Source organism: Streptopelia decaocto, assembly GCF_964273445.1.
Source record: "Streptopelia decaocto genome assembly, chromosome: 6".
Classification (NCBI taxonomy): Eukaryota; Metazoa; Chordata; class Aves; order Columbiformes; family Columbidae; genus Streptopelia; species Streptopelia decaocto.
In genome coordinates this window covers 276768-301790 of record NC_138660.1, presented here as the reverse complement: position 1 = coordinate 301790, position 25023 = coordinate 276768, and the positions used below count along the sequence as shown (strand labels likewise).

The following is a 25023-nucleotide window of genomic DNA, read 5'->3' as shown; positions in this document are numbered from 1 at the left end:
CAGGACAGTAACAGGACAGATTCAGTGAAAATAGATTTGGTAGTGTCTGTGTCATCTAATTAGGCCTTTGAGTGGTTATGGGATCACGGAGTCATTGTTTAATTTGTGGTAGATTCTCAAAAAAAAACAGAACTGCATCCGTAAGGTCATAAATATTGTGAGAGTTTATTAGGACTGAACTCCAGCTGAAGGAAACAAAAGACAAACATCAGTACGTACACGCACAGGTACCCGAGACACTCAGCGGGAGCCGGGTCTGTGCCCGAGCGGGACCGCGAGCTCCCGTCTGTGACTGAGCTCAGCGGGAGAGAGCGACAAAGACCAGCACGCAAGCTGCGTCCTTCTCTTTGATTTATGGCCTTTGTGAATTGTTAAATGAAAACATTTTCAGCCTAACGCTTGCATGGGTATGGAATTAAGATGACAAAGCAGCTGGTTTTGGCAGCTGAACTCAAGGGAATGTCTGTGTTGCAAAGTGAAGTGGGCCCAGTTCCACTTAGAAGAGTAAGGCACTTACTCGTACTCAGACACATGCCTGAGCTTAAACTCCTCCCTGGGTCTGTGGTCCAGCTAACCCAGAATTAAGGCTGACTTCACTTTCAGTGGACTGTATTTCCAGTTGTACAGTCTGTATTTCCTGGTTTGGCCGTAAGTTCACCCTCACGGAGATGGTCCTGCCCAAGGGCTGTTTTCACCAGCCCGACAGCCCTCAGCTCCACCTGGCACGACGCCGGTTTGCTGACATCGTCATGTAACAGTATTGGCTTCAAAAGAGACGCTCTGCTCTTGTAAGGTTTCAACTGAGAAATAAGGTGAGATGCGAGGGCAGTCCCGCGGTACCTTCTACACAGTTCTACTGCTCGTTTCTTGTACTTTTTTATTGCAGCACGCTCTTGGTGCTCGAGCCCAGCAGCCCCTCACTGCCGCAGGGCGGCAGCTGCTTCTGGCTGCAGTGCAGGAGATGGGGCAGGAAAAACGCTGCAGTTCCGTCCTCTGGCAGGAGACTGAGGAAATCCCTGAGCTCCAGTTCCACCGCAACAACCGACAGAGTTTCTGCTCGGAGCAGGGGAGCAAATCGTGTTTAGAACAAAGAAAGTAAAAAACATTAACAATTAACAATGTAATTACTAATTGAAGGCATCGAATTATCTAAATATTGCAACTGGAATGAAACATGAGACACACCATCTCAAAAGTAAACTGAAATTATGTCTTAGATTAAAACCATACCTCTATCTTGACTCATCAGGCCTACATGATGCACTAATGCTGATGCAAGTCTGATCTAGTGCGTCATGTGGCTGGTACCAAATGCAAAGGAAACCCTAGAAATGTATAGTAGTGCCCTATCTCAGCCATACCTGCAAAACAAGATGTTCTGCAAGCAGCATCTCCTGCCAAGCTGTTTAACGTATGTCCTTACAGCACAATTACTGCATGAGAACAGTGCTCCAAAGGAAAAGCCACTAGCACTGGAAGCTAGAACTTTATGATAGAACATGGCAACCTGTGCTGCAAAATCAACACCGTGATGCTGGTTTTCTGCCTCAGGCATTACACCAGCAGTACACACGATATTGTTGACTTCGTACAGACATGTAGCAATAGGGCTACATCAGCTACCAGGGCTGGTTTCTCTACTTCTGGTAGTAGCAGGTGGTGTTTTTTCAGTCTCTGACCTGGTCCTCAGTGTCACTCAGACGCCCATGGGGTTACCAGGAGTGGCCTGTTAGCTGACACTGCTTAGAGCCACTTAGCCTGGGAAACAAAAACACACTATCTATTAGTTCTGTTTAGTAAGTTTTCTTAATGGTGTCTATTCTTGACCTACATAGAAACAATACGATTCCCACAGTTTAACTGTTTTCAGATATAAAATGAACCCCATGGGTTTTATATGAGGCAACACAGTGCACGTTGCAGAATCAAAACCCTGCTGAGCTCTATTATCTGTAGCCGTCGAAAAATGTGCCCTTTTTTTTTTCCCAGAGTTTTCACATCAGTATTCCCCAGCCTGAAGAGTGTTCAGAATGTCAGTGATGCAAAAGGATTCTGGGGTTGAGCTGCAATCAACTGATTTACCTTTCAGTGATGAAATCAGAGCAGGGCAGTCGTTCCCAGCAAGTCTGGTTCTCTCGCAAAGTTCAGGAAGCAGCTTGTTCCACCACACAGTCTAACCCACAAAACCCACCGCAAAAGTGTAAATTAATGAGGACTGCAATTAAGAGTATGAAAAACCTGCTAAAAATACACTGAACTAAGCTCAGGTGTGTACAAATACAGGTAGGTTACAATTAACTCAATGTATAATGCTTTGAAATGCAGTGGTTTTGCACGTGTTGCATTTTCAGTTTTCAGTGCCATCTTTTGATACTCGAACATTTCCACACCGTGCCCCGGTGAACAGCAACACCGGACCTGACCTGACCTGTCTGCTCCCGACAGCTGGAGCGGCGGGTTGTTCTGTGCACAGTAATTCTGTCACAGGGACGGAGAGAGGGGAAGGGATTGCTTTCCTTGTTTTAAATGTGGAAACTTTCTTCCACCTGTGTTCAGACTCAGTACTGCAACCTCCCATTCAGCTCTGCAACCACCGTGGAAACAATCAAGAACCAGTTTTCAGATGTGGATAAAAGCACAAATGTGGTTGTGAGCAGAGGCCTGGTACACCCATCAGCGCTGCCGGCTCTGGCCAGCGACACTGGCTGTAGTTGGCAGAGTAGCTGTGATGGGCAATGGAATTAAACTCCTGTGCTCCTGGAACACTGGAATAAAACCAGTTCCAAAATTAAAACCGTATAGAGGCTTAAGGGGAAAATGGGACATAAAGAACATAAACTTTCCATTAGTGCACCGACACCATTGTGATGTTACAAGGTCAGAAGATGGCACTAGATTGCAGGAAGAACATATTTAAATGCGATTTTAGTTGAAGGACCATGTTCCTCTATCAGTTAGCTTGTCACTAAACATGATACAACACTGTCAAACAATTCAGGACACTAATTAGAGATAAGCTAGGTAGTTTTTCATTTACATTGGGAAAAAACATATTGCTCTCCTCTTTCTGGGGTACTCAGCCATCTGAAGAGACTGTGCTTTAAATTCGCTAGAATGAATACAAGAAGCCACAGAGGAAACCCGGGAGAAAATATTCCATTGGAGTTAGCAGAGACTGAGGCACAGACTGTGAAGGCCAAGCAGGAGGTTCAAGGTGAGCGACGTTCACGTTGTGCGAAAGCTGGGCTATTAAATCCATCTGTGCACAAGAGCGTGAGAGACCGCGAGCGGAGGGGGGGCTCACCCGCCTGTCGCCGCGGAGCTCGTGCTGCACGTAGAGCGCGGCGGCGCGGGGGCAGCTCCGCAGCAGCTGCTCCACGGCCGCCCCGCGCTGGCCCCGGCGGCTGCAGCTCAGCACGCGCGCCACCAGCCCCGCGCCGCCCGCCAGCGGCTCCAGCGCCGGCAGCACCGCGGCGGCGTCGACCGACGGGCCGCACAGCAGGGACTGCGGACGGGAAAGGATCGGTCGGGTTAGGACAAACTTCACCGGAGTGCCAACTATAACCTCACAGCAGAAGCTCTTATGAGAGTAACTTTGAAATATTTTCTTTAATATGTGTTACTTAATATGTGAACTTAAAGGATTTTTTTTTTGCTTCATTTAACCATTCTTTCTTTCCAGAAGCTCCCGTTTCTGGCTCTGTAGTCACCTATCCCAACCCTCAGCTCCCTCTTTCTGAAGAAAGCCAGTTTTAGACTGGACTGCAAAGGTAAAGATCATTGTCATCAACATATCTTTTCCATGTTTTTTTCTTCCACCGTTTCAGTGGGTCTCTTATTTCAACTTGGATGACGCGGGGGAAGGAGGAAGGGAGGCCATGGGGGGAGCTGGTCGTCCACATGGGGACATCAGCAGAACGGATCTAGGCTGGAAGAGTTAAGGGCTTCATACCTGTAGTTTTGAGATATCCTCATGGCAGTCTTTATCAGATGGAGATCCCGCTGACATTATGCAAGTTACCCACGGGAAAATCAACCCAAAATGATTACAGGAGTTTATCTATAGCAGAAAAAAATCAAGTTGCAACAAAATAATGTTTTTGTTAGTGACAGTTCCATGTGAAACCTACCACAATAGAAAACTACTCTCAAAAAGCATAATGTAGGATAGCAGCTACTCTTCTCATTCATACAATCTGGTAACGAATAAACTGGAAACACTTATTTCATTCTGTATTTCAGATTTCCCATCCAGAATCCTCTATAACTAGTCGTTTGTGCATTTTTCTCATTTAGTCAGCTCTGCAGAACCGCAGCCGCTCTACCTGACAAACTCCCATTGTTTCCTTTCAGCCCCTTTGTCTGTCCAGAGCCGAGGTTCCTGTTGGAGGAACATCTGCAATGTCCCAAACGCGGGAGCGCCAGAGCCAGCAACGCCTGCTGGCACCTGCACGCTGCCCTGCTTCCTTTGTCTTCTTTTAAGAGAGAAGCTGTCCAGAATTAAAATGCTAAGGGTAGTATTTGGGTGGATTTTGGAGGGACAACGCCGTCATAAAACTCCCTCTGAGAGGCTTACTTACCAGATCCTCTGTTGTTTTCAGCGGCTTAGTCTCAGGAAGCTGCCGCTTTGATATTCTCCACACGTACTGAGAAATAACCCTCAATAAAAGCTGCTGAAGTGTGTCCTCCTGAGAGCACACCACGAGAAGAGCCTCCCAGAAATCCAGCAGGAGCTGGGGAACGGCGCGTTCGCCGTCACTGCACAGCCTCTGAGAACACAACGGCAGGAGACACCAAGTTAGCACACACCTCGGTCATTATTAGCGGAAGTCAGAAGAGACGGGAGTTAAACTTCAGCAGCCTTCGGAGGCCGTCGCAAGATCTCGGAGATCAGGGTATGCGCCATTCAAATGAAAGGGTCAAAACAGAACTTAAAGGTTTTGGTTTTACTTGATTTGACCGTTATTTCTTTCCAGAAGCTCCTGTTTCTGGCTCTGTATTCATCTACCCCGACCCTCAGCTCCCTCCTTCTGAAGAACTGCTGAAACGTGAGTGAAGGAGCACCCGAGGCCGCTTTGCTTACCCGTAACACCACCATGAGAAAAGAAGCAAAAGCTTATCGCAGGCCCACCTTGAAAAAGGAATCCGCTTCCTCCAGGTGCATCTGACTGTTCTCGTGCAGCGCCACCGCGGCCGCCACCAGCAGCGCCGGCCGCGTGTCCTTCAGGTGAGCAGCCAGCGCGGTGGGCGCCGCCGCGCCGTCCCCGCGCCGCCGCAGGAGCCGCGGCTGCCCGGCGAAGCCGCACGCCAGCGCTGCCTGCACACAGACACGCGTCAGGAGAGAGCGCGTCGGCAAAGTCACTGCTGCCTACGCACTGAACTTCAGACGGGAATGAAGGGAAGTCGGGACGAAATAAACTATTCCTACTCCTGAGCAACAGCCCGTGTGCCTGAAACTGACCTGCTGCTGAAAGCAGGACTTGCTGCGCACAGACGGATTTCACTAAGAAATCCAAGACATTCAGTACACACTGGCTGGAATTTCAGAAGACTGCTTTGCTCAGTTTCAGTAGACTACCTTGTTAAAGTAGGATTTTTATTTTTAAAATAACCCTGAAGCGATGATAAAAATGTTCTGCACGATGTGCAACAGGACGTTGTTTCTGGATACCCAAATGCTTTTGAAGGTAAACCTGACAAGATACTATTTCCACTTTAAAGACAGAGGGGAAATGATGCCTAAGCAGGTTAAATTAATTACACAGGAAACGGAAGGTAGACCTAGGAGGAAAATTCAGATTTCACCCCATTATGCATACAAACTGTTTCCTCTCTTTATCTTTCTGCAAGTGTTATTTTTTCCTGCTTTGCAACAAAATGCTTTTTAAAGGTGAGGTGCAAGGGAGCATTTTTTTAATATGTCAGATTAAAACCAACCAACCAAACCCCAGTCACCTTTTCTCTAGATGACATCCATGCACTGGAACGTGCACAACACGGCGATTTCACTGACTGTGCTCCAGAGCAGGTGGTGCTGAGCATCCCTGCTGCAGCAGCTCTGCACCGCTCCCACCCACAGCTCAGAAACTGCCGCTTGGAAAGCTCTCCAGGACCTACCACAGCAAGGTATCTAACTTTGGAACAGCTGTAAGTTTACATTAAAAGTTTCTAGATCTCTAGTATCTCACTCTCAGAGTCTGTATTTCAAGCTCTGTCACCTTTGAATATTCAATAGTCCTGATCAGCCTTAACAAGAAGTAATTTACAGACTGGTCTCAGTCTACAACCACATGTGCATCGATGGCAGAGGCTGCTCCACTAACATTTTTCCCCCGTTAATGTGTATTTTTGCTTGGATAGCACTGAAGAAGGTTCTGATCTGACCTTAATAAGGGTTAAGTGCTTTGACTCCACATAAGAAAGATGGGAAATTGTGTACAGAAACTTTGTGTGCACCATGGACACTGCTTCAAGAGCAATTTTATAAGGGCTGTTTGTGTACAGATGGTGTTTTCATGGGCGCCTCGCCTGTCGGTTACAGGCGGAGGAGTGTGAAATGCTGCGGTACAGCCCTGCCGTGCTGCTGAGCAGCGCTGGCTCTGCGCAGCCCCTTGCACCCCGGACACAGCGCTGAACTAACCAGAACAAACGCTCCAGAACCCGCGCTCTGCTGGGACACCCCCGCAGTGCCGCAGACGTGGCGCCCGGACACAGCGCTGAACTAACCAGAACAAACGCTCCAGAACCCGCGCTCTGCTGGGACACCCCCGCAGTGCTGCAAACGTGGCGCCCGGACACAGTGCTGAACTAACCAGAACAAACGCTCCAGAACCCGCGCTCTGCCGGGACACCCCCGCAGTGCCGCAGACGTGGCGCCCGGACCGTGTCCGCAGGAAGAGGGGCCACTGAAAGCTGCTTTTACTGTAAAATACAACTACAAGCCAAACCTCCTGCCTTGGGCTTTGCAAAGCATGAGCAGCTCGTGCTTTCAGCAGACTTTACCTCCTTATAGGAGTCCATCTCACGTTCATACATCATCAGGTCTCCCATTCTCAGAGCCATGGAGGCCTTAGTGAGTGTCAGGACCACTGACGGCGTCATCTTTTCCACCTGCTGGAGACACTTCAGCGCTGCCGCAGGACACACGTTTCTCATGCAGGGGCTGCAGAGGATGTGAGGCAGCTGCACAGGGTCAGCCAGACAGAATATCTGGAGAACTTTATTTGCTGATTCCTATTCAAATAAAAGTCATTTGACAGTTTAGACCTTTCTAGATTTACAGTCTTCTATGTCATATGAAAGTATTGCCTTTTTAAAAATAAAACAGACAAGCGCAGCATAGCTACCCAACCACAGGGCCTTTCCTGTCTCGTTCCTGCCCACTGGTAAAAGCAAAGGGCCTCTGGCTGGCAGCGATACACTCCGAGGCGCGAGGAGAACGCCCACTGCCACAAAGAACTGTACAATTTGGCGGCGTTCCAATAAGCTGTTTGGTTTTATACAGAAAAGGAAGATGAGAGAAATTCGAGGCAGAGTTCTCCCAAAGAGGAAGGTCTGCAAGTGGGAAGCAGATCATCAGCAACACGCATCATGATGGCCAAACCCACTGCGTGTTGTCTGAAAGCAGCCCAAAGCATCACAGGTGCTACTTGCTATTTTCTCAACAAAAGTGGGGAAAGAAGTGAAAAATAACAACTCTAAAACTAAATAAGCAGCTCAGCGTTTTCAAAGAGAATTAAAAATCGAGACACTAAAATCACAACTAAGTCAATATATTAAGAAGAACAAAAAACATACGAACTTGTTTCTACCTTGGTTAATTCTTCATTTAAGTCTTCATTAAGAGAGTGAGTTAAGTAAAACATAAATCCTCTCTTGTATGTCTGCGTCTCATCACCTTCTGAAACTGTTCTCTTTAGAACTTCGGCCATGGGCAAGCCCGACATTCTGTAGTACGGCAGGGCGAGGTGGTAATCCTTGGTGTCACACCTGGGACACGGGGGAGGAAAGGACCAGCCAGCCACGGGCAGCGCCTCTGGCACCACCGCGTCTGGCACCAGAACGGCAGCAAAGGAAGCTGCAGACACCGCAGTGTCTGCAAATACACAGGGGATATTCAGTGTAACGTACTTCGTGTTCAGTGCCAACAAAGACAACCAGATACTGAAGAATGAACTAGAACATGAAGATTTATCCTACGTGTGCAATACTGAAGCAAAACAGCACAGAATGATGCTTTTCATGTTAAGGTTCCGCTGTTGTAAACGAACGGTCAGCTCTGTGACAGCTAAGCCTACCTGCTGTAGCAGTCCCCCAAGGCGGCGCAGCTCTCCGTGAACGCCCTGCAGAGCTCGGCCGCCTCGCCCGGGCGCAGCGCCCGGGGCTCCATGAGCGCGGCCCTGAGCAGCAGGTGCGCCTCGCTCAGCAGGTGGATGCAGCTCTCCGTCCCGACCGTCTCGTACGTCCTGCTGTAATCCACCTGGAACAGACGCGGGACACGCTCAGGCTGCTGGCAAAACTGACAACATACAGAACAATTCTCGGGAAGGCCGCAGCCATTTGAGACAGGACTACGGGCTATTCCTGAGAATACATTCTAGTCAGCAACGACACGCATCGGAGATTATTTAGCAGTACTTTAGTCACCAAATGACAAAGCAGGAGTTGGGCAATACCATTTCTCTGTAAAGCTGAATGGTTGAAACAGTGTTTATAATATATAAATTCCAGCCGGGCTCCGACTCAGAATTTGTCTTGGATTTGACGCTGTCAGTCTTTGCGGAACTAGAGAGAAGGAAAACAATTGAGTTGTCAGTGTCCAAATAAACACTATGCAGCCAAAAAACCCCACTCCCTTGATAATTTACACACATAAATAGGTAAGTTTGCAGGCTAATAAATGCTTGAGAGTTGTGAATTTGTCACAATGGCTAATAACGAAGTGGGAATAGGCATGTTCATACACCAGGAACATCACCAAAACCATCTACTACATCTTCTCCCGGGCTTAACAGCACGTAGTACCAGATCCTTACATGAAGTAACTCAGATTAGCGAAGGTGTCTGCTGTCTTTCCGCAGGACTCGCTGCCCTCGCTGTTTGCCCCCGCGGGCGCGTCTGCCGAGACGCGGCGCAAGAACCCAGCGTTTCGATGCTCGTGCTCACCTGGAGCACGTTGGCTGGGTCTGTGATGCCCTGAGGCTAAAACACTGCAGGAAAACACAGACTTTTTGTCCTGGGGTTGGCTGGTTGGTTGGTTTTAACTGTTCTGGGATATTTACATCTTTATTTTGAAATTATGCTGTTGACTCGTATTTGTTAAACTTATGTTCTATACAGAAGGCAAAAAGCTTATCTTCCTCAAATGCCAACTATAATCTATTTGCAAAAGACGCTGTGCTTAATACACAGAAACCCACAGTATTCCGGATTACCTTGATGGGCTTATCTTCATCTTCCCCTGAATAATGTCTGTTCCCAGCTTTACGAAATACCGATTCAAATAACTCTGCAATCAACTATACCTGTCTCACTTGTGTTAATGAACTGACTTCAATAAATGTGATTTCTGAATAGCTGTTTTATGAAAAGCCCTCGAAAAAGAACCGGAATAGCAGTTCTCACAAATGCCTCTGGCTACACCCATGGTACATCAGTATCTTGGGCCAAAGCCCGATCCTTCTCCTGTCACGGATTTCTGTCGGCATGTCAGTAACTTTTCTTGTTAAGAGCCCTTTGCCAAATGCAAGAGATTTTCCGTCTGTGCTAAAACACGTTCTGTTGGCCTGTAGCTTCAGTACTCCTACATATTTTTGTTTTACAAGATAAATGTTTTTCCTTCTCAATAGCAGATACATTCTTAGTGATGTTATTTTAAAATAACAATGTAACTTTAAATGTTAATGTTAACATTAATTGGTAATGTTATTTTAACATTACTTCGTTACTTGTAAAAGTTAAGTTTTTTACAATCTTGAGTAACTTGCTGATTTCAAGCATTTGTGACCCTATCCTCACTTCTTCTATGGCACTTGATACCGAACTGAACAGACGGGTGTTGCTGTCTGTTCTCACGCCCTGAGCAGGGAGTGATTTCCCCACAGCGTCTCCACAGGGAACCTCTCTGCTCCAACACCACCACCAGCGCTGTACCCGAGCTGGAACACCACCCCCGGGCACGGGTCCTTACAGCATCCTTCGGGCAGGCCTTCTTCTGTCGGTAATGTCTTCCGTGTTGGCTTTAGTCAACAGAATAATATGGTTTTTGAAATGACAGATAGCTCTTGGTCCTATAAAAAGCTGCATTCTTAACGTGCAGACATCCAGGGCGACGGGTGGACAGGCCTGCAAAGGAAAGCGATTGCTTTGTACTTTCAGTTAGTATGTACTTTGAGTCTTTATATGGAAAAAGGAGTTAATCTTTGTTCAATGATCCGACTCTAAAAACATGCACTGGCTTTCCTGAGTGCGTGACGGAGCCCCCGGAGGACACGCAGAGCGGCGCTGGGGGGGGACGGGACTGCGACACGTGTATTGTTGGTGCCGTGTGGAGGGCAGGGAACACGTGTTTGGCTCCTGAAAATCTGATAATGCTTCTACTGTCCCGTGGATTCTTTGTGTCTGCTGTCTCTGTGCTCAAAATAAATCCTTAAACGCTAACTTAAAATACACTTCTATCTACTTTTGCAGGTATTCTTGTTAACATACATCCCAGTCTTTACAATTCAATAGATTTTCACTCATAAGCCATTTAATGCACCCAGGATCCGGCAGCAGACTTTTCTTACAAAATCTCTTTTTTCAAGGACACGTGTGAGAGAAACATCATCAGCTGCAATAAGGGACAACCACGCCATGCAGATGGATACGGGGGAGCACAGGATTTAGTTTGGAATGTAAGTCATTTTAGAGCTTTTGATGTTTTTGAAAACATGCTATTAATGGTCTACAATCTCGAACAATAATAGATTGTTTCATTGAGATATCTGTAGACCATTAAAATACAATATGCCATTGACTGAAGTAAAATACTAATTTTGGATGTTATTGGTTCGCCCAACAGAAACAAACAGGATTTCAGAAGTAAACACAAGGAAAGTGTGTGCCCTACTACTGCCCCCTCCTCTTAGCGGGATAACAAGAGCTGCACCTTCACGGTCGTATCAATATACGGATCCTCATCACGAGCTGCTGCTGCGCTGCACCGCACGGTGAAACACTGCAGGCTCTCGCTACAGGGAAACAACAGAACGCAGTGAGCAAGGAAAAAACCGCAGGCTCACAAAGACCAAGCAGCCAGGACTAGCGCGAGCCGGGCCGCCCTCCCCTCCCCGCGCGCGGGCTCCGGAGCGCGCTGCTGCGGCCTCGAGCCGCCGGGACGCGCGGGGCAGCAGCAACGCAGCAATGCAGCAACGCCACCAGCGAGGTCAGGAACCTACCTTGTAATGACGTGCAGGAACTGTGGAGTCAGAACCGCCTGCTCTGACTTCTCTGAGTACTGGTAAGTAGAAATCAGTTCCACTGACTTCCCAACAGAGTAGAGATATCCAGCATGAGGTAAAGAGAAAAAGCAGAAGAGACTCAGTAGTTCTCTCTCGTTCTCAGTTTCCTCTTGGGCTGTCCCAGAGCTTCCTAGGTGTAACAATAAGAAAGGCATTTTATGTACCTCTTAAACCAAAATCTGGTCATTCCATTGCAAGCCTGATGCCTAAAAGATACTATGAAACCTGCCCAGGTTGCAGACGGGTCTTGTAAGTAACTAGCGAAGAGAGAAAGAACTCCACGAAGATCAGTGTACAGGTCCAAAGTGTGCATGTCGCGTAATCTCATGTGGAGGCATCTTTAACAAAAGCGTGGCTCTAACACCGAGTGAAGAAATTCTACAGGTGCAGCAGCACTTGGGAGTCCTGGCAGGGTCGTCGCCACTAAACATCCCTGGGTCTTCGCCTGATCTTAGACAACTGCTTGTGCCCTGGGTGAACGCTCACCCAGAGCCGCAGCTGCTGCGCACCTGGGTACAGCTCCTCAATTGAGGGAAAGCAGCTTATAAGGCAGGATCTGTTCATAAAGCCACTTGCTGTGTTCAGATGCTACAGACCCTCTTGTCAAAGACTGTAAATTGCAAGAGAACATATCGTAGCTGGAGTTCAACGGCAAGCAGCTCTTTGAGTCAGCACCAACTTAAATGAGGCTTTGCTACATAGACAGACAACCACCCCAACCTGGGGAAGCAGCTGTTAAAGCTGACTGATAATGTACAGCATCAAATTCTTCTCTGGGTCTGCTGGGGCCTGAGCTGGTGTGTATTAGTGAAGCCCTAAAATCTGCACTCACCCCTTGCAGTTTTAATTAAAGCCTGGAAGAAAGGTAACCTGTATCTCAATGACTATTGAGGTTTACTACTCTGATTTCCACTGTTGACCAATGAAGGGCAGCTTAGTGTTTTGTAACACTGAGGATAATGTTACTAACACAGTCTAAGGAGTGAATGTTTCATGATGTAAAATTAATCAGTAGAGAACTCATAAAAGCTGAATTAGTCTTCTTTTTGGTGTGGTGAATTGATATTTTAGTTCAAGGTTTATGGAGAACTTGGAAAAACTTAAAGACTTTTTTGTTAATAGCAGTTCAGTTTAAATCATTGAAAAGGGAGGAAAGACCTCACTTTCAAAACAAATCATACAGAAACAGCGCACAAACAGAACATGCGAAGCAGCTCCTTCCTTCCCCAGGCCCGCTGTGATAAGGCCATAACGCATCCATGCGTGTCCATATACCTGTCCGGTACACAGGAAGCAGCTGAAGGGAGTGCAGCTTTGTCTCTTCACAAAACCCAAAAGGCGACTGGTCCGGTGTAAAACATCTAAAGAAAAAACCAACACAACAACAAACCAGCAACGTGGCGCGTCATGAAGTCACTCAGAGCTGCTCTGGACGGGTGAACAGCGCCGCCTGTAACAGGGCGGCCGACGTTTCAGCCGCCGCAGGCGGCGCGGCAGCAGCGGGCGGCACGGCCGGGCACGGCACGGCCAGGCACGGCACGGCCAGGCACGGCACGGACAGGCACGGCGGAGCCAGGCACGGCGGAGCCAGGCACGGCACGGCCAGGCACGGCACGGCCAGGCACGGCGGAGCCAGGCACGGCACGGCCAGGCACGGCGCGGCCAGGCACGGCACGGCCAGGCACGGCACGGCCGGGCACGGCGGAGCCAGGCACGGCGGAGCCAGGCACGGCACGGCCAGGCACGGCACAGCAGCAGCAGGCGGCGCGGCCAGGCACGGCGCGGCCAGGCACGGCGCGGCCAGGCACGGCACAGACAGGCACGGCGCGGACAGGCACGGCACAGCCAGGCACAGCGCGGCCCGTTGGCCACAAAGATCCTCCTCCACTGCTCTGCAAGACGTGGCAAAGTTCAGGGTCACTGAACACACGCTGCAGTTATCTGGACCTCAATTTAACCTTATTCTTTTCCTCTCTTTTTATTCAGCTGAGCTATATGTAACACGGTGCCATCTCCAGTCCCACTTTTCTTTCCTATTATTTGTCACCCTCTTTCCTGTTGGCTTTGGAGTTCACTGCTGGACTGTGACATCAATTCTTCCTCAGTTTTGCGTAGTTTAATGGCTTTGATCGCTACCAAACAGAATAGTTTCTTAGTGCTTAGGATAACTTGGTAAATGCCCTTTGCTGGCTGGAGAAAGGCAGGGACTAGATCATCACTGCAGGTCCAGCTGAAATGTTCTATTTAAAAAAGGGCTTTCTTTGGTATCACGTTATTTCCTCAGTGCAGGAAAGCAAACAAACAACACCACCCTTTTAAAAACCCCAGAAGTCAAAATACCAGGATTTCTCTTTCAACAAACGCGAGCCACAGCTCATTTGGGTTTCTTGTAGTAACTTAACCCATAAACGGGAAAATACATTTGCAATACCTGAAAAGCAGATAGCGCACTCGGAAGCACTTTGTGTGCTCGGTGGGTAACTCGGTGGACTCCAGCGTGACGGGGACCTCGCACCGCGCGCTCTCTGCCCCAAGCAGCTCCACCGGCTTCTGACATACGATGAACTCGTCTAATTCGAGCTGCAGAGCATGTGTTGAAGGGCCTTCATCCTTCACACCTTGACAATGAAAATGCTTTATTATTTGGTCAAATCATTCAATTTAGCAGAAAGAAAATTATATGACCCAATAACAATTAGATACTCCAATTACAAGTACCTAGCTAGCACTGGCTTCCTCAAACCATGAGAGTTTCAAAACAGCGACGCTAGAAGATGAGAACAATCCTCCGTTTAAGGTTCTGAGCCTACTAACAGATACAGAGGCACATATGCATGGCCACAGGAGCATTCCTAACGCGCAAGCCAGTACGCATGGCCCATTTCAGGGTTCAGGAGATGCTGCTTCATTTGGCCTCCCACCTGTCCCTCTGAACAGACACCGTTATTTGGGCACGGACGCTGATGGGTGATTTTTCTGAACGCAGCACCTACTACTGCTTTGATTTAGCCCGTGGTGGCACCTCAAAACATGGACCTAATTCCGTGTCTGTAGGGGCTGCGCTATCCTGAAATGTCTGCAGAATGATGGCATGTTTAAGTGTTACCTCCAACTGCAGGTGGTGCAGCTTTTCATGCACTAGAGTATTAAACAGTCCTACAATGATCTGGAAATATTTTGTGAAAGGCAATGATCTCATCTGAGCCTACGTTGAGAATAACAGGAACCAGCAAATTCTTGGAGAGAAAAGACCCCAAATTCTGAGGTACCTGCGCCCGCGGGCTCTCCTCGCACACATCGCTCCGTCCCGGCCGCCGGCTGCACCAGTTCCAGCTTCAGGATCAGAACATCCAGCTCTGTGGTTATCGCCACGTGTCTGGCACAAAACGCGACTTCGGCGGGAATCAGGTTACCGATGTGTAAAATCAAGGAGCGTTCAAAGTCTAACACAGTCAAATTCTGGTTTATGACCACGTACTTCAAACAGAACATGACTAGTTTATTTTTGCAGCCCACAAGAAGATCTCCACTTACAGGGCAGCATGAAATGCACAGCGGAGGATCCGAAAGTGGCATTTCCACAATTGACATCTGTTCTTTCAAGGTTTCTCTGTATGACTCTTCCATCTTGTGACCAACCATCCGAACGCAGACACGGGAACTCCCTGCAGACATGCATCTCCAGTTCACATACGCTCTTAGGAAACTTGCTTTGCCTTTTTCTTCAATTGTCACCAGATAGTCTCCTTAAAAGAAAGCAGTGGGGAGAACAGATGACACCAGTTTTGAGCTCTTTACCAGCTGTAGCCCATTACAAACGTAAGAAATTCACAACTCCTATGTAGAATTCCAAAAACAGTTTTGATCAATTTTTCCCTAATGAAATTCAAAGCACAAGTTTCTTTGCTGGGTGGAACACACTTCAACATACCATTTTTAAAAAAAAGGACTTATAAAGGGCTTATAGCTGTGGTTTCAGACTAACTCCCAAGTGCATCCACTTTGCGAGCTGTGATTGCAGACAGGTGTTCCCCCTCAGAATTTCCATTAACCAGAAACCGTCTTTCCTCTAAAGATCAGGAAAAGTCACAGACCCGTGCAGACCTGCGGGAGCGCCCGGAGTGACCGCCCGCGCCCCGCTCTGCAACAGCGACCCAGGGCACGGACCCGGCCCCGGCCGCGGCGCAGGAAAGCGGCAGGAAAAGCGGCAGGAAAGCGGCAGGAAAAGCGGCGCGCTGCCCGGCGCTCCCCGCCGGCCCCTCGCACGGCCCAGCCCGGCCCAGCCCGGCCCAGCCCCGGCCCCTCGCACGGCCCAGCGCGGCCCGGCCCAGCGGCTCCGGGCAGACGCCCCGGGGAGCGGCGCGCAGGGCAGCGCCAGGCCCGCGCAGGCCCCGCTCCCGCGGCGAACCCGCCGCCCGCCCGCGGGCCCCAGCTCGTCCGCTCCGCACCCGCCCCGCCCGGCGGGGCCCTTGGGCCTCCCCGCGCAGTGGAGACGGGCCCGGCCCGTCCCGTCCCGGCGGCACCGACCTGCCCGGCTGTGCGCCATGCGCCGCACGGGCCCCAGCGTGGCGAAGGCGCCCAGCGGCTCGCAGCGGCCCTGCTCGCGCACCGCGAACGCCTCCACCCTGCAGCTGCCCGCCGCGCCGGCCACGAACAGCACATCGCGGCCGCAGCAGAAGCGCCCCGGCTCCTGCCCGCACGGCACCACCCGCTGCGACCCGAACGGGTGCAGGTTGTACAGCTGCACCATGGCCGCGGCGCTTCCGCGAGCCGGCCTCGCGCCGACCCGTCAGCGTGACGTCACTGCTGTGGCAGCTCAGGTACCCGCGGGGGGCGCCCGGGTCGGGGCGCGGGTCGGAGCCGGGGGGCGCGGTCGGAGCGCGGGTCGGAGCCGGGGGGCGCGGGTCGGAGCCGGGGGGCGCGGGTCGGAGCGCGGGTCGGAGCCGGGGGGCGCGGGTCGGAGCCGGGGGGCGCGGGTCGGAGTGCATCAGGCTGCTGCAGTCGCGCTTCTTTCATTCTCCTGGATGCAAAAGCAAATGGCTTTAAATACAGCAATTCTTTGTTTAGAACTCCATGAATTGTGAACACATAGCATGCTCTACAGGTATTAGTTACAGGTACTTCTGAAAATCATTAGTCTCTGGGCATCTTCAGCAGGTGTAGCCCCTTTTCTCCTTCCTGGTTTTGTGGAACATGCGGGGAAGGGGGTAAAGAAAAAAAAACAAACCACGAACCCCCTCCCCCAGCCCTGTAGGTTTTTTTTCTCCTTTTCGGGATTCAGGACTAAAAAATAACTGGGTGAGCAGTTCTTGCACAGCTGTCCTGCAGTTCAACTGTTTCCAAGTGTCTGTAAACCTTCATTCATAAGAACTTACTGTTAAAAGGATTTTTTTTTTTTCTAGGCCAATCTCAGAATGTTAAAAACAAAACAAAGCTCTTTTCAAGCAGGTGACAGATCTGCTCTGTTCCTCTGCCTGAATCAAGTGCAGGGGGGTGCACTGATTGTAATTTTACATCTTCCTCTGCAGAACGCCACATCCCTTTTTTCCAGGTACCGGGTCTGTGTTTGAGCTGTTCACAGCTGTGGAGGCCCCTGGAGCACAGCGTTCCGGGACTGTGGAGACCTGTGCGCAGCGACACCGGCCTCCCTGCGAAACGGCTCCAGGAAACGTGAGGTTCCTCTGTATTGTGCAGACAGGCTTGGAACAGTAACAGTGGCGTTAGTACTATAACAACTTGTGGCAGCAGCAGTTTCCTTCTTGTGAGAAACCAAAAATCAGAGGATGTCTCAGAACGTGTTGGGATCTCAGGAAAGTGCACACAACTTCCTGACTTCCTCTGTAATTTGCACTAGATGCTACCGAAGCCTGCAATCTCAAATGGTCCTCACTTGGAAAGTACACACACAAACAGTAAAGAAGATAGAGTAGAACCTTTGAAACTTTATTTGAAAACAATCAAACAAGTAAACAGGGTTCTGCAATTCCTTTTTTGTTGTGTTTTTTTGTTTTTTTTTTTTTAAACATTTTTTCCCCCAGACTTTAGTTCTCTAGATATTCATCTCCTTCTTCAGCCTCTGCTTCTACTGCATCTACACCAACTTCTTCATAATCTTTCTCAAGGGCAGCCAGATCTTCGCGGGCTTCGGAAAACTCCCCTTCCTCCATTCCTTCCCCAACGTACCAGTGCACAAAGGCTCGCTTGGCGTACATGAGATCGAACTTGTGGTCGAGGCGAGCCCACGCCTCAGCAATGGCAGTGGTGTTGCTCAACATGCAGACGGCCCGCTGCACCTTGGCGAGGTCACCACCCGGCACCACGGTGGGAGGCTGGTAGTTAATGCCCACCTGCGAGACAACAAATGAAAACCTTCTTCAGGAGGCTCAGGCTTAGACATTTCTGTTAACCGTTAAAAAGCTATGGTTATGAACAAGTAAAATAGCTTACAGTTATTTTGCACTTTATCCAAATATTTAACAGGGACATTACAACATTGTACGCTGACTGTTGGCTCCGAATACCACACCATTTCTAGTAACTCAAATATCAAGCACTTAAGCTATGCAAGTACCTTGAATCCAGTTGGACACCAATCCACAAACTGAATGGTGCGTTTAGTCTTGATGGTAGCAATAGCTGCATTGACGTCTTTAGGAACCACGTCGCCTCGGTACAACATGCAGCAGGCCATGTATTTGCCGTGGCGAGGGTCGCATTTCACCATCTGGTTGGCTGGTTCAAAACAGGCGTTGGTGATTTCAGCCACGGATAACTGCTCGTGATAGGCTTTCTCAGCTGAGATCACAGGGGCGTACGTTACCAGGGGGAAATGGATTCGTGGGTATGGGACAAGGTTGGTTTGAAATTCTGTCAGATCTACATTGAGGGCTCCATCAAAGCGCAGTGAAGCTGTGATGGATGAAACAATTTGCCCAATTAATCGGTTTAAATTGGTGTAAGTAGGACGTTCAATGTCAAGGTTACGACGACATATATCATAAATGGCTTCATTATCTACCATGAATGCACAATCGGAGTGCTCTAGTGTCGTGTGGGTAGTTAGGATTGTGTTGTAAGGCTCCACTACAGCCGTGGAAACTTGTGGTGCTGGATAAATTGCAAACTCTAGTTTAGATTTTTTGCCGTAGTCAACCGACAGCCTTTCCATGAGCAGGGATGCAAACCCTGAACCGGTGCCTCCTCCAAAACTATGGAAGATAAGGAAACCTTGCAGCCCTGTGCACAGATCGGCCTGTAATGGGGTGGGAAAAGAGTGGGAGAAGAAGATATTAATGATTTCAGAGAAAGCAATATTAAAAGAATCACTCAAAACTATTGCTCAAGTTTTTTAGTTTCACGTTGTTATAATATAAAACTAGCATTCTTGAAAGGTGGTTTTCCTTTTTTCTTGCATGTTTTCTACTCAAAAGTACCAGTTCCTAGATATAACTTTTTTTCTGAATGGAAGTATTTTAATATTTAAAAATTGCTTTGTTTTTGATGCCATTTTAATACTGCTGTAAGCACAACTGTGCACCATTGTGACAAGTTATTACTACAGCAGAGTTCCAGCTTTAGAATGTGTTTTTGTTCTCATTCTAGCTTTTATTAATTATCAAATAGATGTTGAAAACATTTTTTAAATGTTTGTAATTCTAAGCAGACAATCAGTTTCACTTTGAATCCTATCAGTGTACATGAGTTTCTGACAGTGCAATGTCAGATAAAAAAAACCTGGAAAAGTAATTAAAATTGCTAAGCGTTCAACCAAAACCTGAGGTTCACGGTACTATAAATACTTTGTGTGACACAAAATGGCAAGATTCAAACTGAAAACAGCAAACAAACAAAAAAGTACAACAACATTGTTACACTTGCTTAAAGCTTTTATAATATTTCTGAGGTATCCTTAAAATACTTTCAAATAATGGTATTTCAGAGCCTAAAGAATTTAAAGTTTTACTGACTGAATTTTTGTTTAAGTGGAGTAAACGGAGCAAGGATATAAAAGCGTTTGTTTTGTTTTAAACAACTATGCACAAAATTATTAGGGAAAAAACCACAGCAAGCTATCATTATAATTGGCTCTAGAGCTGCACCAATTATCTTAAATACTGACTTGCAGCATGAATTCTTACCAGTTTGCGAATGCGATCTAGCACTAGATCAACAATCTCTTTTCCAATGGTATAATGGCCTCTGGCATAATTATTGGCTGCATCTTCTTTCCCAGTAATGAGCTGCTCAGGATGGAATAGCTGCCTATATGTGCCTGTGCGTACTTCATCTACAAAGAAACAAAATACCACAACATAAATTGGATGTATGGTTTTATGTGTGCTGCCTGGTGCCTACACACTGAGCACACGTGTCACAGACAGCGTCCCTGACTATACGCAGCTTGTCTGACACCTAAAAAATTGGCACGAATGCAGCCTCTTTGTTGAGGGGAAAACATCAGGCACTCACACTGCAGTATTCGTACCCGAGAACACAGAGGTCACACAGAAAACTATGTGACAGGTACAGGCAAGATTCCAGACAGCAATTAAACAAAACTCTGGATGCAGTGCCGCAGTCTAGAAAGATTATCCAGACTGTAAAAAAGGGCTGTTGTTTTCCAAATGCTGTTACCTGTAGACCGTTATTTAATTTCTTTCAAATAACAATGACCTCAGCTGTGCAAACAGCATCTGGACACACATCTTTTAAGATCTATAGTGTTCTGAACAAACAAAAAAAGATGGTAGAGAATCTGTAAGAGATCTTCACTTTTACACTTTAGATCTTTAACGCTGGGTACATACCAACCACGGTGGGCTCTAGGTCCACAAACACTGCTCTGGGAACATGTTTGCCAGCTCCTGTCTCGCTGAAGAAAGTGTTAAATGAATCATCTCCACCTCCGCTAGTTTTATCACTGGGCATTTGACCATCAGGCTGGATCCCATGTTCAAGACAATACAGTTCCCAACACGCATTGCCAATCTGAACACCGGCCTGACCGACGTGGATGGATATGCATTCACGCTGGAAATTAAAAACGGAACCATGATAATGAGATGTGGAGATGTTTATTCTCTTAATAACTACCTATCTCTGTGTTATATCTTTTCATTATGTTTCTCTGCAGTATTCCTTGGTTGCTCTTGAGTGGCAATTTAACTGATCAAATTGTCTGCTGCTGGCAAGACTCTACTCACCTTAGTTGTACTGGAATCTATCACCTTAGATACTGGGCAATCTTAAAGACAACATCATCTCTATGAACACGTAAGGTGAATATAGATTCACTCTTCCTTACGATGTAGCATGTATATTTTATCTTTAATAGATCTCTTTTTCACCTTCCTTTATTTTTGTAAAATTTATTTATATAATATCACCAAATTTCCTTGATTTATTGCCAAGTCATATATAGGGCACCTGTTGCAAAAATATTTCCTGCACAGCACCACTTCACAGCTTCATCAAGACTGCTGCCGTCGTTTCCATGTTCTAATCCTCCCGCTGCGGTTCTGCCCGCCGGACCCCCGCTGTCGCATCTCCCTTCCCCCGCTGTCACCCCCCCGCCGCTGCCATTCCTCCGCTGTCACCCCCCCCCGCCGCTGCCATTCCTCCGCTGTCACCCCCCCCCGCCGCTGCCATTGCCCCTTCCCCCGCTGTCACCCCCCCGCCGCTGCCATTCCTCCGCTGTCACCCCCCCGCCGCTGCCATTCCCCCGCTGTCACCCCCCCCCGCCGCTGCCATTGCTCCTTCCCCCGCTGTCATTCCCCCCCCGCCGCTGCCATTGCTCCTTCCCCCGCTGTCATTCCCCCCCCGCCGCTGCCATTGCTCCTTCCCCCGCTGTCATTCCCCCCCCGCCGCTGCCATTGCTCCTTCCCCCGCTGTCACCCCCCCGCCGCTGCCATTGCTCCTTCCCCCGCTGTCACCCCCCCCGCCGCTGCCATTGCTCCTTCCCCCGCTGCCATCAGCCCCCGCGTTCCCGCCCCGGCGCGCGGCCGCCCCGGCGCGCTCACCGCCACGCGCAGCTCGCAGCAGCCGCCGCCGGCCGGAGCACGCGGTAGCACGCCGTTGGCTGCCGCTCACGCTCCTCGCCGCTGATTGGCCACGCGCAAGCCCTGGGCTCTGCCGGCCGCCAGCCCGGGAACGGCTCCGCGCCCCGCTCGCTGTCCGCTCCTTTCCCGCCGTTTCCCGCCCGCCGCGGCCAGGTTTCAGTCTGCCCGTCACCCCTACGCGCCCGCTACGGACAGACTTTCGTTGCTTTCCTACCAGTCTTGTCTCACTAGCCAGTTGTTTTGCCTCAGCTCCCTCGAATTATCGACTGTTACACCAATTTCTCCCCTTCTCCCCAGCCCTTCTGTCTTACTGCTGCCGCGGAGACCTCACGCAGAGACTGCCTGCAAGTTCTGCCGGAGCAAATGCAGCCACAAACTCCCCGGACTGCCGCAGAAGTACCCCCCGATACCCTTCCTCTCCCCAGCCGCGAGGACCCCGTTCCCCACCATGATGCCTTGCTAAGCTGAGGAGCTCCGGCTCGCCGCACCACGTCCGCCGCCGGCTGTCTGAGGGCACCAACTGCCGCCCGCCAACCGCCGCCAGCGCCTTGCCCGCGCGCGCTGCCTCCTCATTGGCTGTCACTCGTGCGGTCTAGACCGCTGATTAGCTGAGGATGCTCTTCTCCCCACGTGGGGCAATGCTTGCCACATGCTCTCCTGAAAGCGCGCGAGGCGAGGTGACCACAGAGGGCGGGGCCTGAGCCGTGCCGGGTGCGGGCGGTAGCTCGAGGCAGCAAAGCGGCTGGCGGGCTGTGCGCCCCCTGAGGGCCCGGCGGGGAGCGGGGAGACCCGCGCTGAGCGGGCTGTGGTGAGGGGAGCGGGCAGACCCGCGGTGAGCGGGCTGTGGTGAGGGGAGTGGGGAGACCCGCGGTGAGCGGGCTGTGGTGAGGGGCCCGATGGGCAGACCCGCGCTGAGCGGGCTGTGGTGAGGGGCCCGATGGGCAGACCCGCGCTGAGCGGGCTGTGGTGAGGGGAGCGGGCAGACCCGCGCCGAGCGGGCTGTGGTGAGGGGCCCGGTGGGCAGACCCGCGCTGAGCGGGCTGTGGTGAGGGGAGCGGGCAGACCCGCGCTGAGCGGGCTGTGGTGAGGGGAGCGGGCAGACCCGCGCTGAGCGGGCTGTGGTGAGGGGAGCGGGCTGTGGTGAGGGGCCCGGTGGGCAGACCCGCGGTGAGCGGGCTGTGGTGAGCGCCGTGTGGAGTAGCAGCCATGACGCAGGTGGGATTTTTTTCCTCTTTCTCCCTTTCCTTTCTGTCAAAACTTATTTTCCAGCGGTCAGCATATCTCCTGTAATGCTCCCCACGTACCGTTCCTACGGGGAGGTTTTTCCTGATGAGTGTTCTTGTAAATGTCAACATAGTCACATTCTTTTCCTGTGAATTCTGTCCTTGCTCTGTATTAAAGAAAATGCTGTGCAGAGCAAAATAAACTTTGTTTCATGGGTCTGCCCACAAGGCTCGATTTCAGGTTATTGGGGTAATTTTCTGTTTCTGTGCAATATACAAACTATGTATCTCTGGTTGTAGGAGAAAACCGATGCTTTTTGTATATTGTTCTTTTTAAGCTGTATAAAATTATAGCATGATTTAGAATAAAACAGGCTTTGTAGAGACTACTTCAAATGAGGTTCCACCTAGAATGAAGGTAACACATTTGTGAAGCGAAGTATCCAACACCAATCTGTTGTTCTTTTCACCAAAAGTGATATAGCAGTTCAGCTTTTATTCTTCTCTCAGGAAAAAAAAGGCAAACGAAAACCCCTAACCAACCAACTAACAGCAAAAAGCCCTGAAGAAAAGCAAATGACAGAACAGGTGAAAAGGAAGATGAAGAAGTTGCTATTAATTCACTGAAGCCAGTGGAGTCATGCTTAGTTCATCTTAAGCATGAGCCTAACCTAAACTGGTGTGTTTCTAATCGCAGTGCTTTGGGTTTTTCAAAGCTACGTGGAAGGCATGTGAAGATGAATGCTTCCACCTTTATAATATCATAAAGGGAGATTAGCTTGTTAACTAAGTCCCTTAAAAGAACTTGATTTCTTTTTTCTTTCCTTAGGGCTGCATGAATATGTTAGTGCCAAATTATTGCCAGGTGAATCTGCTGTGTGCTCCTCAAATTCCTGCCCAACATGACAACAGTTGGAGCGGGTCTGAACTGTGGCAGGACAGGGACCATGTCCATTCCACGCACCTTACACAGGTCCCTGGAGCACCTCATGTGGGCCCGTTGCTCTGGACTCGTCCTGCAGCAGAGCAGAGAAAAGCTCGTCCGCAGGATGAGCTGGGCTCCCACAGCTCCACTGTACTCCCGGAATCGCTGCTGTTTTCTCTCATAGTGAAATGTAGATCGAAGTCTCTCTGTATCTCAAGGCTCCAGCTATGTTCCTTCCTCCATCTTCAGGTCACTGGCTTGCTGAGAGTACCAAATTATGGGGATTTACTAATTTTCTTACTTTGACTGGTATTTCACAGATGGTGACCTACTGAGCACAGCTCCCTGCTGACAGAGGCAGCTGTGTCACTGAACTCCTGTTACAAATGGATCTCAAAGATCACCATTTATTTTAGTCTCATTCCTTCTGGAACGGTTATCTAGAACCCAACTATTCATGTTAGTATCTTGTCCATTTATTTCTGATCTAAATGTATGTATGAGTAGCTGCAACCATTTGTGCTTGTCTGAACAATTTTGGGTAGGTTACATAATCCTTTACTTCTCTCAGTAGTTTGCTCTGTTGATATGTGTATAAAAATGAATCATACCCTATTTCTCAGTCATTGTCTTAGTACACTAGTAAGCCAAGCTCTTTTAGGCCTCTCAATGCACATTTTTACTTCCTTATTGCTGCCTAACTAAAGCTGATCAAGTTTAGTTCTCATTAATTTTGATGTTCAGAATTCTGCACAAAGCTATATTCCACGTTTTACTGGCAACATTTTTGCAAGGACTTTAATTCTACTACCTGCTGGAAGAGTTCTGCAGATACATGCCAAGATAGCATTTGAATTTAAACTATTAAATTATCGATTTACCACTGACTGACTTGACTGCGTTCAACTCTTCCTACTATCCTTTTACACATGTAAAACTCCTTTATATAATTTTAGGCATCTTGTACATCTTAACCAGTGTAGCCTGACAGGTCACGTGAGCTCAAGAAGCTTTTTCGCCTTGACTCTTCGTGGACATAAATCTTGTAATAAAGGGCTGTTACTCTACACAGATAGCAATGACTGACGCAGAAAAACCAGGCCTATGCAGCATTGCCACCTTCTGGTAATGACGGCAAAAACATTTAGCGTCAACTGAGGGAGAATTGAGAGGAGGCATCATTGCAGACCATCCCTTGCAGTTTAGGAAATGAGTCTGAGAAAGTCACTTCTCAAAAATATCAGCTGTAGTATAGAGCCTCTGAGAGGAACTGTGTATTCAGCCTTTTTCATGTATTCTTCAAGAGGAATGATGAC

General features: G+C 49.0%; 2 protein-coding genes across 6 annotated transcripts; both read right to left on the bottom strand.

Moving 5' to 3' along the window:
* Positions 1 to 141: 141 nt before the first annotated feature.
* On the bottom strand, positions 142 to 16306 carry HPS3 (HPS3 biogenesis of lysosomal organelles complex 2 subunit 1). Of its 5 annotated transcripts, none has more exons than XM_082055810.1 (18): positions 16029 to 16168; positions 15036 to 15247; positions 14771 to 14944; positions 13933 to 14119; positions 12777 to 12862; positions 11439 to 11631; positions 11150 to 11231; positions 10190 to 10344; positions 8676 to 8784; positions 8298 to 8479; positions 7812 to 7989; positions 7003 to 7233; positions 5132 to 5317; positions 4581 to 4769; positions 3953 to 4060; positions 3305 to 3505; positions 2083 to 2173; positions 142 to 1053 (listed from the first exon to the last, which is right to left on the bottom strand). In XM_082055810.1, the coding sequence occupies exons 2-18, from the start codon at positions 15178 to 15180 to the stop codon at positions 878 to 880; spliced, it is 2673 nt and encodes an 890-aa protein (XP_081911936.1). In that variant the 5' UTR covers positions 15181 to 15247; positions 16029 to 16168; the 3' UTR covers positions 142 to 877. The 5 variants fall into 5 exon arrangements, with proteins under 5 accessions (XP_081911936.1, XP_081911937.1, XP_081911933.1 ...); XM_082055811.1 differs by lacking the exon at positions 16029 to 16168 and adding an exon at positions 15429 to 15724 and having other exon boundaries at positions 15036 to 15244; XM_082055807.1 differs by having other exon boundaries at positions 14771 to 15247; positions 16029 to 16306.
* Positions 16307 to 17425: 1119 nt separating this feature from the next.
* Positions 17426 to 22308, bottom strand: LOC309441228 (tubulin alpha-3 chain). Its single transcript, XM_082055812.1, has 5 exons — positions 22007 to 22308; positions 20309 to 20531; positions 19640 to 19788; positions 18073 to 18753; positions 17426 to 17848 (listed from the first exon to the last, which is right to left on the bottom strand). The coding sequence occupies exons 1-5, from the start codon at positions 22007 to 22009 to the stop codon at positions 17543 to 17545; spliced, it is 1362 nt and encodes a 453-aa protein (XP_081911938.1). The 5' UTR covers positions 22010 to 22308; the 3' UTR covers positions 17426 to 17542.
* Between the last annotated feature and the right edge of the window lie 2715 nt (positions 22309 to 25023).